A 20373-nucleotide genomic window follows, 5' to 3' on the forward strand; every position below is an offset into this window, starting at 1 on the left:
ATTTCGCATATATTTTCTCAGACCCTATTAATGAAACTATTCTTAGATGTTTGATGTGAAATATGTTGTACCACAGATATTTATTACCCGTTTTTTATCTTGACTAATTTTTTAAAATTATTTTTTGTCAAATTCTTTACATGGAATCGGTCAAGTCACTTCCATTCAAAACGGCATCTGTTTTATTGTGAAGAGTCAGATAAATGACTTTATCCACTTCCGGGTATCTGCCGTAGACGTGTGAGTTGTCGACGTAAACTGGGTGGCTCGATTTTTGTGTACATTTTTGTACATTTATTCATCTGCATAATAAATGAGAATAAACAGGGGCACTTTACATTTCTTTACGTTTGACGCCAACGGTCAATGGCCACATAAAAAGCTAACAGATACCCCAAATGTTGCCTTTACTGTACTTTGCTCCTCAACCGTTTAGCTACTGACAATTTAGCCCAACGAATGACTAAAGTATAGTAGTTATTTATTGTTATTTACTGTCAGCCCCAAGTTTGTATAATGACTCCTTATCAATACAGGTAAACGCACCATGTCGAGTAAAGAAGTGAAAGCCGCCCTTAAGAGTGCCAAAGAGGCTATAAAAAACAAGGAGTTCAAAGAGGCGTTGAAACATTGCAAGGTGAGAATCAAAAAATGGAAGTTATCATCATGGTTTGGAATACAGCACTGGACAAAGGTTGCAAGAACGCTGCTTTCTAATCGCATTGATTTATATTACAATGGCGTGACTTATGTATGTTTTTCTTTCACAACTGTGTAATATCCACGTATGACGATCAAATTAGTTACAACCGATATGCACGTATTGTTTTGGTTGCCGCCATGAAGCGAGAATCCCGATATATCAACAGATGCTTCACGTCTGTCTGAACTTTCTTTCTCTCCACAGGCTGTTTTGAAGCTTGAAAAGAACAATTACAATGCCTGGGTGTTTATTGGGCTGGCTGCCAGCGAGCTGGAGCAACCAGATCAGGCACATAGTGCCTACATGAAGGCTGTGGGCCTGGAGCCAGAGCAGCTACTGGCATGGCAGGTAACAAGGGATGTATTGTGTTGTCAATTCACACACACTCACACGCACGCACGCGCGCCCACACACAAACACGCACACACAAAATTGCTCTCTGTTCTGTATTAGGGTTTGAGTAATTTATACGAGAAGACAGACCAATGGGATTTCAAAATTGAGCTCCCCAATGTCTACCAGAAACTTGTTGAACTGTATGCAAGGTAAAACACAAAGTAAAACAAACACACGTTAAGACATTTTTTTTTGTCAATCGGTTGAAATTGTGTCATTGCTTCCTCTGCTCCCAGCTCGGACAAAACCAAGTGCTATGAAGTGATTGGAAAGCTGCAAGAAATACACCAGTCTGACAAAGAATATTCAAAGGTTTGCAGTTTACATTAACTCATTCACTGCCAGATATGTGCAAAAATATGTCTACTCCAGTGCCAGGGTTTTTGTCATTGTCACTCAAATTGCAAGACCAACATAATATTGAGTTTTAGGACTACATAGGTATTCAATGCAGCATAAGAAACCTTAGACTATCTTCTTTCATCAGAAAAAAAAGAGTTATTTCCTAAATTACTTGGGTCTGGAGTTGTATGAGCTTGAAATGAGGGTGGCTGTCCAAAGTACAGTAAAGAAATAGTATTGTAATAAGCAGTACTATCGATATAACCGATATCGATGTAACGAGACTTTACTGTACAATGCAATACATACATATTGGTTTATATAGCGCTTTAACAACAGCTGAAGCTGTAACTAAGCGCTAACAAAGATAAAATTGAAATGCTGCTCCCTTGTGGAAGGTTAAAAAGCATTGCCAGCGGTCTGGCCAGCGCTTTATCGGCATCCAAGCAAGAAAAAAAAAACAAAACCAAACTAACTTGGGAATGCCACTCTCCATCATATTTTCAATTCCCGAAACAATGTGTAAATGACAGTGAATAAGTTAATCACCTCTTGCAGTCATTGTGCACACAAGTGCATCTTATAAGACAATCATCAAAAAATATATTATTTTCCGTTGTGTTAGTTTCAGCAATAATAATAAAATTGTAAAATATATGTAACTGTGTTGTGAGTTCCACTTTTTTTTTATTACCATATTTTCTGGAATATAAGGCGTACCTTAAACGAATGACATTTAAAAACCTTTTCCATACATAAGGTGCACCGCATTATAAGGGGCACCTTCAATGAATGACATATTTTAAAACATTTTCTATACATAAGGCAGAAGGATGATGAGGCGCATGGTCAGCTTTAAAAAAAAATATTATAGCTGCGCCTTATAGTGCAGAAAATACGGTCAATATTGACATCAACTCAGCTCTTGTGTAATCCATCAAGAGGCGCCTTTCATTTGTTTTTGTAGTTGGCACAGGTTTGGCTTCAGTTGATTCAACTCAGACAGGAAGATGGCGCGGATAAAAAACACTTACTGCAGCTATGGCGACAGATGGCCCAGCTCCTGTCCAATTGCCTCAGTGACAACGACCAAGACACCGAAACTCAAAAGCATGTAAGTGGTACACCTATACATAAACAAACACTTTCTCTTATTATCTTCAAACTTCATATGATGTCCTGTGTATCAGTTAAGCACAGCTTTTGAGAAGGCCATGGCTCTCGTTGAACCGACGCCTGGAGAAGAACATCGAAAGCTCTCAGTTGACTACATCAAATGTTTATCCAAGGTATGCTGTTAGCTGAATTAGCTTCAATTGTCTTCTTTTACACACTGAAAAAAAAAACCAAAAAAACAGCAAAGATTAAAGGACAACCGACGCCTCCGGACAAGTTGTGTCCATAATTTGTAAAATCGCTTCAAATGACTTCTACTGAGCGTATTTTACAAAGATTCCACCGCATATAGCTATATTTTACGTTTTAAGACCCGCGCTGAATATTCAGTAAGTCTTGTTTTTGAGTTGGTGACGATTCCAGACTTGACGTCTATTACTAGGTTTTTTTCCCCTCCCCCACAGCTCCCTGAAGAGGAAGAGAAAACAAAACAAGCCTGCGAGTCAATGCTGTCTCTCTACCCAACTCAAAGTTATCCTCTTGAAGTCCTTTGTTCCTATTACCTCCAAAAAGGTTCGGACCCACGTGGAGATATTTACAGATAGAATATTCAGGATATTGCTAAGTGTTATATCATTGCAGGTGTCCAGAGCGAGGACGCTGTGCATTGTCTTTCACGGCTTCGTAATTTGATGCCGGATAACGCTTGGTGTCATTTGGGATTCGGGATGAAAGCACTGCACGAGGGCAGGTATCACGATGCCATTAAGGACCTTGCTCAAGGTTTGTGTGCACATGACCTATCGTCACTTTATAAATTTATTTTTCTTAAAGGATTGAGCTCATAATGTATTAAAAAATGTCTCCCTACCGAGTCATGTAGCAGTTGTCAATGTTGACTTCTTTTCTATTTTGTCAGGATTGAAGAAAATGAACTTTCACCCAGCGTGGTCCAGTCTGGCTGAGGCTCAGCTTAAAGTGCATAAATATTCTGACTGCGCTAAATCGTGTGCCCAAGGTATTACAATACAATACAATACATATTACGTACAACATGCGTGTAGATAATTGAAGTAACTGCTTAAATACACGGTGTCCGTGTGCGTATGCATGCGTGTTTCTTTTTCAAAAGGTTTAACAGTACGCGTGCCTGGAGACAAGGAACTGAGGATCCGACTGTTGAAGCTTAGGCTTGAAGCTTTTGTCAGGACTGCGGGGGAGAAGGCTGCCGAGCAAGCTCTGGAGACATTTTCTTTGGTAAAAAAAAATTATCATGCCGTGATGTGTGTTGCGTTAACTCATTCACTGCCAGACGAAAAATGTGTCCAGTCCAGTGCCAGGTTTTTGTCATTTTCACTCAAATTGCAGGACCCACAGAATACTTAGTTTTAGGACTACATAAACATTCAATGTAGCGTAAGAAACCTTAGACTCTCTTCTTTCATCATAAAAAAAGTTAATTCCCAAAGTTATATGTGTCTGGAGTTATATGAGCTTGAAATGGGGCGGCTGTACAATATACAATACAATACATACATATTGATTTACTGTATATAGCGCCTTAACAACAGCTTAAGCTTGAACAAAGCACGAACATGGAAAGAAGGGAAATGCTGTCCCCTTGTGAAAAAGAAATTCCTAAGTTGTATAGTTCTGGAGTTATCTGACCTTGAAATGGGGCCTGCTGTACAAAATACAATACAATACATACATATTGATTTAGAAAGCGCTTTAACAACAGCTACAGCTGTAACAAAGCGCTAACATGGACAAAAGACAAATACTGCCTCTTAATGGGAGGGAAAAACACTGCCAGAGGTCTGACCAGGGCTGTATCGGCACCCCCTCACAAGAAAAATACAAATTCGAGGAATGGCGCTCCACGTCGCATTTTTCAATTCCCAAATAAATTCGGGAATGGCAGCGAATGAGTTAATTTCATTGCAATTTCACAAATAGAATCACATTATTTTTACACATGCTTATATAATAACCTGACGATTTTTAAAAAAGCACGTTTTGATTTTGCCGTTGCTTTTTCTGTGACATTTAGATTCCGGACGCTGACAAAGACCCGTTACTAGTAGCCCTTAAAGGACGTGCATACCTCAACAAAGGAAAAATATTTGAGGCCATAAAGGTCAGTTTGACCACATAAATGTCATGAAATAACATGTGGGTGCACAAAGGACATTACATTTGTATGTTTCACAGGTGTCGTCCCAACTGGCGGCCTCTAACCCTCACCTGGCCCAGGCGTCAGCGCTCGAGGGATTGGCCCACTTAGCCAAAGACAAGAAGCAACTCGCAGAGCAAAGGTTAAAAGTGCAAGTTAGACCAGTAGTGCTCCCGTAACTTGCATTCATCGCTCAATCCCATTTTTTTTTTTTTTTTTGTCCTTCTCGCTGCAGTTTCCTCAAGGCAGTCGCACAAAGCCCCGATTGCGGCGAGTATTTTTTCTTGCTAGGCCAACTTTACTGGACCATGGGAGAAGAAACCCGTAAGGACAAAAGCAAAGCGCATTCACATTTTCTCAAGGTTAGTAAGAAAGTAAATGTTGAATTTCGGGAAAAAAAAAAGCTCTGCTGCGTTTTCGTAACTTATTTATTTGTGTCTATCCCAGGCTGCGAAGTTAGACCCATACTTGGGTTGCGTCTTCCGCTACCTCGGACATTATTATCGGGAAGTGGCCAACGATTCCGGGCGAGCCCGCGGGTGCTATCGGAAGGCCTTTGACTTGGACAGCGACGACGCTGAATCTGGCTCGGCCGCAGTCGATCTCAGCGTGGCAAATGAAGACATGGTAATCACAATCAGAAATAGAAAGCCTTTAACAGTCCCACTGGAGCTACAATGATTATAATGCTTTAAATGTCTGATGGGATTTGGTGCGCATGAGTTGGTGGCACCTATACTGAGGGGAGTCGCTGGAAAAGGTGCTGGGAAGGGTGCTGAGGGTCGAGTAGGATTTCCCGTGCTCATGTATTTATTCTTGCAGTGTGCAAGTCCACCAGAGTGCACAAAAACGAACTGTACATAGTGTAAAGTATAAAATATACAGTATAAACGCATATACAGTGATACCTCAGCTTACGAACTTAATCGGTTCCCAGAAAGTGTGTTTAAGGCGAAAAGTGTGTATTCCAAACATTAATTTCTCATAGGAAACCATTAAAAATGAGAATAATCCGTTTCCAGTTCCCCATAAAACATTTTCTACTAAATAAGCCTTAAAACTACACAAAATATACAGGATTTTATGTATAATAAATGTGCTATTGTATTGTAATTAAAGAGATAAAATGTACTGTATCAAAAAGTTATTTTATTTACCTTTATGATGGTCGTTGACGTACAGTAGTTGCCTCTTGATGATATCCGAGTGAAGTTGCAGTGCTTTCTCGGCGATAATACTCTCACTCACACTGTCCCCTGCTAGCTGCTTTTCGTTAATCCAAATCAACAGAAGTTTTTCAACCTCTTCTATTGCCTGAGACCGTTGCTTAGACAACACAGAAACACCCTTAGCCACTCGTAGCAATGATCGACTTAGCATACTGGTACACACACACAAACGCACACCTTGTTCGTGTTTCTCGATGATCTCATTCTTATGCTCGACCGTAATTTAGTTTTGTGTCCTCTTCGGCTGAACATTAGCCTGTGGTGGGGTCTTTTTCGGTCCCATAATAGCAAATGTATCCTTGCTAACAAACCACGTATGCACTCAGAGAAAGTGTGTGTGGAAAAGTAGTCCGGCAGCCACGGTGGCGCTGTACGGCCGTGTGTTATTCCGCCGAAAACTAGTTCGCCAGCCATTGTGGCGCTCCGTGTGTTTCCCGAAAACTAGTTCGAATGCCAAGATTATATCCTCGCGAATTTAATGTTCGTATCAATGTATGGAACTATTTACTCTACATAATGTGGCTTTTCTGTTCTGTATAATATATGCACTTGTGTTTCATTTATTCACGTGAATTGTTTAGATTTTGTGTTTCTAATCACATGATGCCATTGATAATTTTTTTTATCTTTCTCAATCTCAATCCTCTTGACTGCCTCCAGGATACCGCATTGTCAATACTGCAGTCAGTCATCGAGCAGGCCACTCCAGGCTCTGCCAAATGGGCTTGGATGAGACGAGGCCTTTATTACTTAAAAATTGGACAGCATCATTTGGCTATTTCCGAGTAAGGACTAAAGAAAGTTCATTTTGTTTCAAAAAAATATCCAAACTTTTGTTCTTGTTATTCACAATCGATAATTTGTTTGTAGTCTCCAGGCAGCTCTGAGAGCAGACCCGGAAGATTGGGTTTGCTGGGAGTGTTTAGGTGAAGCCTACTTAAACCGGCAGAGTTTTACAGCAGCTCTGAAGGCCTTTGGGAAGGCCCACATCCTTCACCCCACCTCCATTTACAGCGTTTACCAAGCCGCTGCCATCAAACAGACCTTAGGCAATTTCAAAGAGGCCGTCGTGGAGTATTTGCAAATCACGGCGAAGCACGACTACGTCCCCGCTCTTAAAGGTAGAAAAAACTATGTGTGTGTAGCAAAGCCTTGATTGCTTTTTGTCTCAGTTGCAAAGTTTAATTTCAATTGAGTGATTTTGTTTTGAGGTCTTGGTGAGTGTCAGCTCTCCCTGGCAAAAAGTTTCATGGAGGACTGCAGAGACGGTGGAGCAATTGACTTGATTGAACAAGCGCTACATAACCTCTTCAAGTAAGTCGCAATTCGAAAGGCGGCACTCGTGAGCGCTTCCTATTTTATCAGATGCCATTTTCCTTAACTCATTCACTGCCAGACGATGTGCAAAAATGTGTCCACTCCAGTGCCAGGGTTTTTGTCATTGTCACTCGAACTCCAGGACCCACAGAATATTGAGTTTTAGGACTACATAAACATTCAATACAGCGTTAGAAAACTTAGACGTTCTTTTTTCATCAGAAAAAAATTGTTAATTTCGAAATTATATGGGTCTGGAGTTGTCTGAGCTTGAAATGATGGCAGCTGTCCAAAATACAATGCAATGCAATACATATTGGTTTATATAGGGCTTTAACAACAACTGAAGCTGGGACAAAGTGCTAACATGGGAAAAAAAGGAAATGCTGCCCCTTATGGAATGGAAAAAACATTGCCAAAAGCCATGGCCAGCGCTTTATTGGCACCCAAACAAGAAAAAAAAAACGCATTCGTCATATTTTGAATTCGTGAATAGCAGTGAATGAGTTGAATGTTTTTTTTTTTTTCTGACAATGGAAATGCTTAAAAAATGAGCCTTGTACTTTACTGAACCGAAAGATTTGCAATTGGATCTAACTGTGTGTGACCTTAATCACCGTTTGTGCTCCTCAGAGCAGCGAAGCTGCGATCTGACTTGTCCTGCTTGTGGAAACTGCTTGGAGATGCCTGCTCCGCTGTCAGTGCAGTGTCTCCGAAGAGGGCTCAGGTTCGGATGCCGGCAGCGCTGGCTGGTCTGGACCCACAAGTTCAGATTCACGTACTGAACCAGGCTCAGACGCTCAGAGTGGGCGAACGGTATGACAGATCCTCCATCTTATCATGCATGACTTTTGAGCGTTTTTTCGAAACCAAGCAGTGAATAATAATAATAATAATAATAATAATAATAATAATAATAATAATAATAATAATTTATAAAACTGGTAATAATAACAATAATAATAATAATAATAATAATAATAATAATAATAATAATAATAATAATAATAATGATCTACTACTACTACTACTACTACTACTAATAATAATAATAAATTGCATTTATAAGCCCCTTTCAAGGACACTTTACAGGCACAGGATAAGAACAACATACTTTTGTACTCTGGAACTCACTTCCTCCCTACATTCGTAACATCGATTCTCTTCCCACCTTCAAATCCCATCTCAAACCCCACCTATTTAAAATTGCATTTTCTGTGTAGCTCTATCTCTTGTTTCTATTTATAATTGTATTTCATTTATTGTATTCTATTTATCATTGTATTTTATTTATTATTGTAGCTATGCTTGTCTGTGACTGTAAAGTGTCGTTGAGAGCTTTCAAAGGTGCTTGAATTTGTATTATTATTATTATTATTATTATTATTACTTTGTATCCACAGGTGTTACACTCGTGCTCTGAAGCTCATGCCAGAGGTTGCCAGTCTGTGGCATGATCTGGGCATCAATTTTTATCATCAGGCTCGCCTGACCTGCGAGGGAGAAGAAGAGCGATCGTTACTTCTGGAAAAAGCTCAACAAGTAGGAAAACGTCCATCCCATTCTTTTTTTCATCCCCCATGTGTTTATTTAAATAATGTTTTTGGTTTTTATTCAGTGTTTAAGAAAGGCAATTATGATGGATGGTGCCAACCATAACTATTGGAACGCTTTAGGAGTGATCAACACGAGCAAAGGTGTCGTATATCATTAATGTGGTGAAACAGACATTTATTTGAAGGAGTGTATGAGAGAAATTCATAACATGGGTCATTGTTACCTTTTCCAATGTGACCAGGATTGGAGAATTTAGCCTTGGCTCAGCATTGCTTCATCAAGTCCATTCAAGTTGAACCAAATGTATGTATGATGGGCTTCATGGTGACATATACAGTAGGCTTCAAATATTTTTCTGAGATTTAAAATTTTATTGTATTTTTTTTTCAGAATGTTGTTGCCTGGACCAACCTCGGCACCTTGTATCTGAAAAAGGACAATATAGAGGCGTGTGTTTTATGCTAAACTGAATATCTTGACTGTTGTGTTTCATCAATGGTGACTTGACGCACGTGCTTTCGTTGTTCAATGTCTTGTCCAGCTTGCTCATGAGTCCTTCAAGGTCGCACAGTCGTTGGAGCCGCTCTATGTCAACTGCTGGATTGGACAGGTAGACGGTTTTATTTAATTTAATTTAATTATTATTATTATTTTTGGTTATTTTATTTTATTTTTAGTTTTTATCTTGCTTGATTTAATTTTATTGTATTTTATTTATTTTTTGGTTATTTTGTTGTATTTTTTTTTAAATATGTTTTAAATGTTTTTTTTTTGTATTTTATTTTTTTTATTGTTTGTGTCTTTATTTTTTACCTGTTTATTTATTTTGGTTGCTTCAAAACAAATTGACTTGTTACTATAGATTTTTTTTATGATACCTCGTGGCTTTTACAACCGCTATTCATTCATTAATTCATTTATAAATTCATTCATAAATTCATTCATTCATTCATTGATGTGACCCTCTTCTTCAATCCATCCAGGCCCTGATAGCAGAGAGAGTGGGAAGCGATGATACCATGGATCTTTTCAGACACACCACTGAGCTTAGCACACATGTACGTGACCGCCTTCCTTTTTTAATTTTAAGCTTATGAATGCATAACCTCACTGCGTTGCATCTCTCTCTCTCTCTCTTTTCGATCCGACAACTCACCTTCATCCAGACGGAGGGGGTGAAAGGTTACACCCATTGGGTGTGTACTACGCTGTTGGATAAAAGCAAAAGAGACTCTGAAGTGTATCGCTACAACATAGTACAGATGAATGCCATCTCTGCAGCCCAGGTGGCACTCAGCAAGTACACTGGTATGCCATTCGGGGTTCGTCGCAGTTATTTGCGAGCTACAAAGACAATCTTTTGAAATACGAAGTTTGCTTTTCAGAAAGGATCCAGTCTGACGCTGTTGCCTTCATCATGCTGGGCTTTCTGGCTGAACATCTGCAGCTGAAGAGACAGGCTGTAGAAGCTTATCACAGGTAATGGAAATGCCCCGATTTCAATATCAGATAACTCCAGACCCATATAATTTAGGAATTAACTTTTTTTTCTGATGAAATTAGAATCCGAAAGCCTTTAATAGTCCCACAATGGGGACATTTGAGTCTAAGGTTTCTTACGCTGAATTGGATGTTCATGTAGTTATAAAACTCAATATGCAATTTGTATAAAAATGACAAAAACCCTGGCACTGGAGTGGATACATTTTTGCACATCATCTGGCAGTGAATGAGTTAAAATAGTACTTTGTAAATTGCATTGGAAGCTTTACATTAACGTCTTGGCACTTCCTGCCTGAAAGATTCGTTGTGTAGTTTCAATACATGACCACAACATTGCAGCAAATGGATGACTGGCATTGTAACTGTTGTATCAAGTCAGTTATTAAACAAAGCAGAAAAACATCCTGGATGTTTTTCATTACATATGAACCAAAATATTTACAAGTTTCTTCAAAAAAAAAATCCCAAAAAATTGATGAAATAACATGTCGGTATAATTCATGCTCTACAGAGGTACCAATAATATTGTTGATTAAAAAGTGTGTTTTTACTTCTCTCCCCTCAGAGCTGTTGAGTTACTCAAGTCCACATCCTTTAAAGAACAACTCTCGTTTGCTCGGAGCAACTACGCTCGTGCGTTATGGTAAGAAATTCCCTTTAAATCCCAGCAAATAGGGACTGAACAACTGAACATCATGGCTTCTTCCGTATCCCTCTCAGTGCTTGTGGCCGATGGCGTGAGGCCGTTGATATTTTTAACTCCACTCCACTAGAAGATCTCAGTGATCTATCGGGCTTGGCCCTGGCCTACTGCAAAGCCGGACTCATACCAGAGAGCATTAGCGGTAAGCGGCCCTTGAAACCCTTTGAGATCTTTTTCCCAAGCAATTGTGAAATATTTTACATCTGCTCTGTAGCATATGAGCGCGCCCTGGCTGTTGCTTCCAATGAGAAGCAGACGGCGTACGTCTTGACAGCTCTTGCCCTGCTGCAACACCAGCAGGGCAATGTGGACTCTGCCAAGACTCTGCTGTTCAAATGGTAAGTCCACTCTGCTCGCGATTGCAGAGCTTATCGTGTTTATTAAGGGAATTTTGAATTCTGCTGACCTGAAAATGATGAATGATTTACTGCAAATATTGTACCTTTTGTTCAAATGTCCATGCTAGCTACATGTATCGACAGGCGGAAAAAAAAGATTACATTACCGTATTTTCTGGTGTATAAGGCGCACCCAAAAGCCTTCATTTTCTTCAAAAGACGACCCTGCGCCTTATACACAAATGCACCTTATATGTGAAGTAATTTTGAGCCACAAAAAGTCTCGCAAGCATTCATTGGGGGTGCGCCTTATACACCGGAAAATGCGGTAAATGAGAATATATCTCCCCCGTGCGCTTGACTCAACAGTCTGTCCTCCACAGCTCCATGTTGAAGGACCCGCCCCCCGAGTCTCTTTTGTGTTTATGCGCCCTTGGATTGGTCCACGGTGACACAACGTTAGCCGCCGCCGCCCGTACCGAACTGCTAAAACAAGGCTCGTCTTGCACCACGGTCATCGAGCGGCGATGTCTTCTCACCTGCACCTTACTGGCGTTGCAAGGGAACTACGGCGCCGTGCAAAGAGAGGCCTCCAGAGCTGTACACAGGTGACCTGGAGGAATGACGATAATTTCTAGAGACTTTTTAGATTGCTTTTAACATGTCAACTTCTCCTGTGGGCTCTAATTCTTTTAGCTATCCGGGAAATTCATCTTTGTGGTCGCTATTGTCCAAACTGGTCCCCAAATACTACCCCAGGAAGGCAAACGTAAGCCTCATGCTAACACCAAAACACACTCACATACCTGACAAAATGATGTTGAAGGATAATATTAGATAAATATGTCTTCCAGGGCGGCGCGATGGCTGGACACGTTGCCTGTCTTTCCAGTATGACTCAGGGAAAGGTAGAATAGCCTTGACACATACATGTTTTCGTTGTTTTTAGCTCACTGTATTGCAACTCTAGGGACTAAGAGGTCCTTGCAGAACATTGTCAGATGGCTAACTAAAATATGTTTAACTTGTAGAGAGCCTTACTGTACAGCGGAGTGAATCAGTTGGCTTGTGGAAGACACTCTGGAGAGGATGCTCACAGGAATGCTCTGAAGACAATGCAGAGGGCCGTGCTGCTCTGTCCTGGTATGTGAACGTGCACCTCGCAAGCGTGTATTTGGGAGAACCTAAAATTGTCACTGTCCTGTGAAAAACATATCTGTACAATTTTTTTCCTCATCAAATGAATGAATGAATAAATAAATAAATAAATAAATAAATAGATAGATAGATAGATAGATAGATAGATAGATAGATAGATAGATAGATAGATAGATAGATAGATAGATAAAGATTAAAAATTAATGATTAAAAATTTAAAAAAATAAAATACAATGACAATTAAATACATTAAAATAAAAATAAAATGAAAAGAAAATGAAATTGTATTTTGTTTTTCTACTTTCATTCCTTTCATCACTTTGCTGCTGTGAAATGTAAATTTCTCCACTGTGAGACTAATAAAGGCAAATCCAATCCAATCCAATCCAAAATTAAATTTAAAAAAGATAAAAAAACAACCATAAAATAAAAATACAATAAAAATAAAAAAAGAAAATTGCATTAATTACAATTACATTAAAAATACACTGAAAATACAATAGAAACACAATACAAATACAATACAAATAAGGTACAAATAAAATTGTTGAAAAGGTTTCTTCAGCCGTCATCTGAAAAAAACCTTTTCATCCTGTACGACTGAGCTAACACAGATATGCAAATAAAATAAAAGAAAATAGAAAGAAAATAAAAAGAAAACAAAAAGACAATAAAGACAACAAGAAAATAAAAATAAATAAAAATTAAATTAAAAATACAATTAAATAAAATTGAAAATACAATACAAATAAAATGCAAATAAAATAAAATAAAAATTCTAAAAATAAAAAAGGAGTAATCAGTTAAAACTATAATGAATTAATCAATAAAAAGGTTTCTTCAGCCGTCATCTGTACTTCTTTGAAGGTGTCGGACGTTTCGCTTCTTATCCAAGAAACTTCGTCAGCAAACTAAAGTCTTACTGGTAGTTTAGACGTAATAATGAATAAAAAAAAAAATACAATTCTAATATTAAAAATGTTAAACATTAAAATACATTCATGGAACGTCTGAAACGTACTGCTAACCACTCGACTACCAAGTCCTGAGTTATTTATTTATTTATTTATTTTGTTGTTACGTGTCAGTATCTGAGCATTGTCACCTCTACTTCCAGATGATCCAGCGGCGTGGGCTGGATTAATGGCTGCCTGTCACACAGAAAACACTTCCTGTTATCTCTCGGGCTCTGCTGCACGTAGGCGAGGACTGGAGCAAACCCTCATGTCAGTGGTTTCTGAGAAAGGTATTTGTTTTATTTATTGGCCATGATATGTTACACGTAAATGTTGTGGCGTGTAAACTAAATGAGGATTTGTGTGTCCCAGTGCATAGCTTGGAGGAGATAGAGCGCCCCCTAGCACAGGCTTTACAAGGGTGGGTACTACAACAGGCCGTCAGTGGTCTCTTGCTGACTGGACAACTTGGGCAAGCAGAAGCTCTGTGCACACAGGTGACATTTACTCTCTCAGTGTCTTGTATAATATAATAAACTCTGATTAGGTTATTGAATTCAAATTTGTTGCACGTAAAAGTTAAATGAATATCAACTGTACCTAAATAGAACAAACAAATCCCGATGGAATCAATGGAAATGTATTAAAATGAGGTGAAATACAACCAAAATGAAGAAACCTTTCCACCGATAACATATAAACATATAAATGTTTTCCAAATATAAGACAAACCACATTATAAGGCAGGAGTTACGCACTCCTTGTTCTACAGGAGGAAATGAAGTCGGTGGCTGCTGACAGTTGTTGTGAGACCTGTTGTGGCTCAATATTACTTCACATATAAGGCGCACATGCGTATAAGACGCAGGGTCATTTTTTTAAAGAAAATCAAGACTTTTGGGTGCACCTTATACATCGGAAAATATGATACGATACAAAAACAAGGGTGAATCACTTCAGTCTTCTTTGTCATACTTGGTTTCTAGGTTCTGAATATGTCCCCGGAGCATCCCGCAGTGACGTTATCGCTCAGACAAGTACAGTGTCAGCGCCTCCTTGAGTCCGGGGGTAGTACTGGCCTCTCCGAGTCTGCCTTGGAGCAACTCAACAGTGCTGTGATGTTGAACCCCGACAATATCGCGGCGTGGCATGTGAGGATGAACTATCGCAGTCATTTTAAGGCAATTTTATTTTGCCTCACTGTTCACATTCATAGAAGAACGGTGTACGCCGGGCTGCCCATGCCATGACCCCATTGAGACAAATCATTTAGTGCAAAGGCACATTTTTAAAATCACCGGGTTTTTTTTTTGTTTGGTTTTTTTTTTACAAAATTTTGACAATAGACATTTTAAATGTTTTACAATTTTTTTTAAATCGCCATTTTAGAATTTAAAATGATTGAGACAATTTTTACACCATTTCGAAAATCAACATTTTAGATTTTTTTTACAAATTTTTAAAAATCGCCATTTTAGGATTTTTTGTAATAACATTTTTTAAATCGCCATTTTTTTTAATTTTTTTTGAAAATCGACATTTTAAATGTTTTACAAAATTTTAAAAAATGGCCATTTTTTATATATTTTTTACACATTTTTGAAAATTGCCATTTTATAAAAATGTTAATTTAGAAAATCGTCATTTTAGAATTTTACAGCTTACTTCCTGTACCACCATTAGATTAAGAGTTTTGAAAGGTGCTTATAAATGAAATGTATTATTATTATTATTATTATTATTATTATTATTATTATTATTATTATTATTATGTTGGGGTAATTCGCTATAAACCCATTAATTATTGTTGTTGTTATTGTTATTGTTACTATTATTATTGTTATTAGCATCATCTTTTGCCAGCTATTTACTATCTATTAGCTATCTGGCTGGCTATCTAGCTATCTAGCTAGCTATCAGCTATCTAGCTAGCTATGTATTAGCTATCTAGCTGGCTATCTAGCACAGTATCTGTTGGCTATCAAGAGGCGAACTAGCTAGCTTTCTATCTATTTGAGTGATTTCCGGGTTGAGAGAACATTGGCGCGTGTGGCTGCCGCTGCTCACCCGCAGAAAAACCGATCCTGTGACTGTAAAGTGACCTTGAGAGTTTTTAAAGGCCCTTATAAATGCAATGTATTATTATTATTATTAAGAGAACAATTCGAGAGGAATAAGCCAACCACAGAAAATGTCATTACTTTTGCTTGACTTGTTTTATATTTTGGGAATCTTAGCAGACGTATGTGCTATATAAACTCATATGTATGTGATTCTAACAACTTGATCTCCTCTAACAATCACCTATCTAGTGGTTAGCTGCCGTGTACATCAGCCAGGGTCTGCTGGTGCAAGCAGTCGTGGCTCTCAAACAGAGTTTGCAGCTCGCCTCCCAGCTGGGCCAGCATAGCAGTCAAATCGGCAGCCTTCTGCGTCTCAGCCTATTAGCCCTGAGGCCCAGTATGGTGAGCGCATGTTTGTTTTTAATCACCCATGCATTGGACAAGTATATGAAAGACAACAGGTTTTAGCATCGGATGAGATGAGAAGCTTTGTGGTTCAGATTGAGAGGATAGTAAATCTCTTATCTCTTTTGTTAAAGCGCTATATGAACCAATATGTATGTATTGCATTGTATTTTGGACAGCCACCCTTATTTCAAGCTCAGATAACTCCAGACCCGTATAATTTAAGAATTAACTTTTTTTTTCCAATGAAAAAAGAACGTCTAAGTTTTCTAACGCTGCATTGAATGTGTACACCTAAACTCAATATTCTGTGGGTCCTGGAGTTCGAGTGACAATGACAATGTCTTAGGTTTGGATTGGATTGGATGTACCTTTATTCGTCTCGCAGTGGAGAAATGTATATTTCACAGCAGCAAAGTTATGAAAGGAAGAGGAAAGGAAAAAAAGAAGTAGAAAAACAAAAATACAGGGGCTGCTGGAAAGGCAGCCACTCTCGCGGTGCCATCTTGAACTCAAAAAAACTAAATAACAAATAATATGACAACACAAAGACACAGAGAGTCATTCACTCATCGGTGAATGAGTTAAAGATAACAACAGTCTAAACTATGAGAAAGAGTAAGAACCGGGGCACACTTTAGCTCATGCTAACATCTTATCGTTTTACATTTCAAACGTGGGGGGGGGGTGCTGGCTAGCTAGCTATTTGCTGTCTATGAGCTATCTGGCTTTCTAGAAGCTATTAGCTCTGTAGCTGTTAGCTAGCTGGATAGCTCAAATATTATCTATCTGAATAGCTCAAATAGATAGAAAGCTAGATAGCTATCTATTAGCTAGCTAATGGCTGGCTGGCTAGCTTTTTATATTTTTGAGGTTTTCCGGCTTGAGTGAACGTTGGCGCGTGTGGCTGCCACTGCTCACCCACAGAAAGAAAAACTTATCCTATGACTGGAAAGTGACCTTGAGAGTTTTGAAAGGCGCTTATAAATGAAATATATTATTATTATTATTGTTATTATTATTATTATTATTATTAGTAGTAGTAGTAGTAGTAGTAGTAGTAGTATTACTTATTATTATTATTATTATTATTTGTAGTAGTAGTAGTAGTAGTAGTGGTATTATTATTATTATTGTTCTTCTTCTTCTTATTATTATTATTATAAAGCGCTGACCTGGGCAACATTTCACCTTGATGGTCCGTGTCATGATTTTCCATGTCCATCATCACCTGTGTGCGTGCTCGCTATGACTTTTTTTTTTCAGGCGGGTGTCCCCGGAAATGACTGGAAAGATCTGGTCCGACAAGCGACGACAGAAGCCTTGAAGCTGGGCTATTCACCTATGGCTCTCCTCTTTCAGGCCTTGCTCCAATTTGTTATCAAGATGGATGCCAGGTAGGGTATAATGCTAATTTTTCACCCTTGAAATGAAAACAAAAGGAAAAAAGGAGCTTGGGGCTCAGGAGGCTCTCTTTGCAATTGGAGTGATGACAGTGAGAGGATTTGTGGCACTGTAACAGCTTTAAGGACAACCGACGTCTCCGGACAAGTTGTGTCCATAATTTGTAAAATAGCTTCAAATGACTTCTACTAAGCGTATTTTACAAAGATTCCACCGCATATAGCTATATTGTACATTTTAAGACTCATGCTGAATATTCAGGAAGTCTTGTTTTTGAGTTGGTGACGAGTCCTCACGTGACGTCACTGAAGGAACGCACCTGACCGAAAAAAGGACACATTGTAGCAGTCCTTCCATCACGTCAATGCATTTTGCTGTGCTTATTTGGTCTGAAAACTTCGTGTTGCACTAAAAATAGGCAGAAGAGGGCGACAAAGCTCCGAGTAAGGAATTAATCAGCCTGTGGAAACGGGCTGCCTCTTTTTTAGTGCTACATTTCCCCCCCCTATTGCCTCAAAATGGCACGGAATAAATTATTTAATCGATTGCAAGCATGTATGCCTTCCTCTTCAGAACTATTTGAATCATATTCATAACTGGATGAGTAACAAGAAAGCATCTTCTCCCAATCTGAAGCCATTGTTTTGATTCTCCAGCAAGGCTAGACGTCTTGGGGTGACACCACAACCAAGGGGGCGGGACCTTCTGAAACTAGCCACTTCCGTTTTCAAATTGAAGTAGTTTTTAGACACTTTAACTCATTTTCTTGTCAAACAAGTACAGCAAAATACATTGCCGTAATGGAAGGACCACTACAATGTGTCTTTTTTACGGTAAAGGGCGGTCCTTTAGTGACGTCACGTACGGACTCGTCACCAACTCAAAAACAAGACTTCCTGAATATTCAGCGCGAGTCTTAAAACGTAAAATACAGCTACATGCGGTGGAATCTTTGTAAAATACGCTCAGTAGAAGTCATTTGAAGCCATTTTACAAATTATGGACACAACTTGTCCGGAGACGTCGGTACTCCAATTTGATAATAAGCATAAGTACTGTATGATAGCATTGCTTACCTCGGTCTCTTTTTAATGTCGTCTGCAGGGAAACAAGGCGACTTTTGGAAAATCTGGTCTACGGCCCCGCCCAAGAACTCTCTGCGACAGTGCCGCAAGTGGCCAGCTGGTACCTGCTGAGGCACCTGCATTTCAAAAACGACGACAAACTAATTCATGTAAAGCAACATTTTTCCACGTGATTATCTGATGACAAACTGCGCCGCTTTCCGCAGATTATTTTTAAAATGCATTTTCATCTTCACGCAGGTACTTTTGGATCACGCTAAAATGAACGGGGATCAACGATTGCTGGACTTTCATTCACAGCTTATTTCTTTGATGTGAAAGTTGCTCCAGTGCATTAAAAAAATATAAAACAGCAGTTTTTCTGTGGGTGAGCAGTGGCAGCCACATGCGCCAGCATTTACTCAACCCCGAAGTAACTCAGATAGAAAGTTAGCTAATGGATAGCAAATAGATAGCCAGATAGCCAACAGCTAGCCAGCTAGACAGATTACAGCCAGCCATCTAGACAGCTAATAGCTAGCAAGCTAGCCAGCTAGCTAATGGATTTTTTTTGTAATGTGAATTATGATGTCAGAAAGTGCGTGGATGGATGGTCTTACATGACTGTAAAGGTGCTTATAAATGAAATGTATTATTATTATGATGATTATAATAATTATTATTATCACTATAAGCATTATAATATATAATATTTTATTTTTATAATTGTGGGAATATTAAAGGCTTTCTGATTCTGATATTTAGTTTACCGATGTCCACAGCCGTGCCAAATAAAGATGGTGAACTTTTCTTTGTATAGATTTCTTTCACCTTATATTTATATTTATATTTATATTTATATTTATATTTATATTTATATGTCATGATCTGGTTGGCGACCAACAGGTGGCGCTGTCAGCCCTGCCTGCAGCCTAGCAGGTGCTGGTCATTCCAATCAGTGGCAGTCAAAAGGACTCCCGGCACGACCATTCGGTGTCGGGTCATTGTGTGCATTTTGTATGCAATCGTGTATGCATTGTATGCTCTGCATGTGTTTGTTTCATCTTGGCAGACTTTTACTCTTGGTTTTTATTTGTTACTTTGTATTTCTCTGTTTGAATGATTTTTGATGTTTTAGATTTTGTTCCTGTTGACTTCATTTGAAGACAATTTCTCAAATACAACCTGCTGCTCCCTCCTGCCTGCTTATTGGGATCCACAACTGCCATCACCACCTTATTATATTATATTATATTATATTATATTATATTATATTATATTATATTATATTATATTATATTATAAGGTGCAATAAAAACCAAATATGAAAAAAAAAACACATGCACCGTGTGAAGAAAGTTAGAGTGTATCCTCATTTTGTCAAATGCTGTAATACTGAGCTGATCTGGCAACCCAGCCACAACGCGACATCACGTGATTTGACAGCGATCAAAGCCAATATGTATGTGTGCGACGCAGACAGATGTGGTTATTCATTGCGCTTTGGCAAATAAATATCCTACTTGTATGATCTAAACAAGAAGGACCATCTCGAGTCTTTATTCTCCCAAATGCATCGCGAAAGCGCCGAAGATCTCAACACACCGACCACCGGTACTTGAAAAAAACTCCACTAATCAAATGTATTGGTCAGAGTTTCCTGACACAAGAGAGTACTGCTCACGTTGTAAAGGTCCTTTGCTCATTTTATAACATATTTCAGGTACTCTTATTTTATTCCCATAAATTGATTGTTTTATTAAGAACCCCAGGAAAGTAAGTGCTGTTTTCCCTGACTGAGCGCTTGCTGGATAGGTAAGGCATGCAGTTTCATTTATTGGCTTAAAAGGCACAACACGCCTGTGCACTCCACTGTGCGTTTATGCACTAAATTTCATTATTACGATTGTTATTATTATTCCGATTATTGTCGAAATTACACA

General features: G+C 38.7%; 1 protein-coding gene across 2 annotated transcripts; it reads left to right on the forward strand.

The window, feature by feature from the left end:
- Positions 1 to 118: 118 nt before the first annotated feature.
- skic3 (SKI3 subunit of superkiller complex) lies at positions 119 to 19038 on the forward strand. 2 transcript variants are annotated; one of them, XM_088993695.1, is made up of 41 exons: positions 119 to 240; positions 537 to 637; positions 908 to 1051; positions 1157 to 1248; positions 1336 to 1411; positions 2409 to 2555; positions 2632 to 2730; positions 3022 to 3130; positions 3200 to 3340; positions 3477 to 3575; positions 3690 to 3814; positions 4611 to 4697; positions 4772 to 4875; positions 4969 to 5095; positions 5181 to 5360; positions 6623 to 6747; positions 6833 to 7083; positions 7174 to 7276; positions 7913 to 8095; positions 8683 to 8821; positions 8898 to 8976; positions 9078 to 9139; positions 9227 to 9283; positions 9378 to 9446; positions 9820 to 9894; positions 10003 to 10144; positions 10222 to 10315; positions 10905 to 10982; positions 11060 to 11184; positions 11257 to 11380; positions 11764 to 11988; positions 12077 to 12149; positions 12235 to 12288; positions 12412 to 12523; positions 13656 to 13784; positions 13867 to 13991; positions 14481 to 14645; positions 15807 to 15959; positions 17229 to 17359; positions 18471 to 18600; positions 18692 to 19038. In XM_088993695.1, the coding sequence occupies exons 2-41, from the start codon at positions 548 to 550 to the stop codon at positions 18767 to 18769; spliced, it is 4701 nt and encodes a 1566-aa protein (XP_088849821.1). In that variant the 5' UTR covers positions 119 to 240; positions 537 to 547; the 3' UTR covers positions 18770 to 19038. The 2 variants fall into 2 exon arrangements, with proteins under 2 accessions (XP_088849821.1, XP_088849820.1); XM_088993694.1 differs by lacking the exon at positions 119 to 240 and having other exon boundaries at positions 505 to 637.
- The last annotated feature ends 1335 nt before the right edge of the window (positions 19039 to 20373 follow it).

The sequence above is a fragment of the Hippocampus bargibanti genome, linkage group LG04 (assembly GCF_051943395.1).
Source record: "Hippocampus bargibanti isolate YZ-2025 linkage group LG04, ASM5194339v1, whole genome shotgun sequence".
NCBI classification, from domain to species: domain Eukaryota; kingdom Metazoa; phylum Chordata; class Actinopteri; order Syngnathiformes; family Syngnathidae; genus Hippocampus; species Hippocampus bargibanti.

Bases quoted from the DNA above. Each gene is read 5' to 3' on its own strand.
- skic3 (XM_088993695.1), top strand. From the start codon at position 548: ATGTCGAGTAAAGAAGTGAAAGCCGCCCTTAAGAGTGCCAAAGAGGCT. The intron at 8,822-8,897 runs GTAGGAAAACGT...GTTTTTATTCAG, and splicing joins TTCTGGAAAAAGCTCAACAA to TGTTTAAGAAAGGCAATTAT. The intron at 11,185-11,256 runs GTAAGCGGCCCT...TCTGCTCTGTAG, and splicing joins CATACCAGAGAGCATTAGCG to CATATGAGCGCGCCCTGGCT.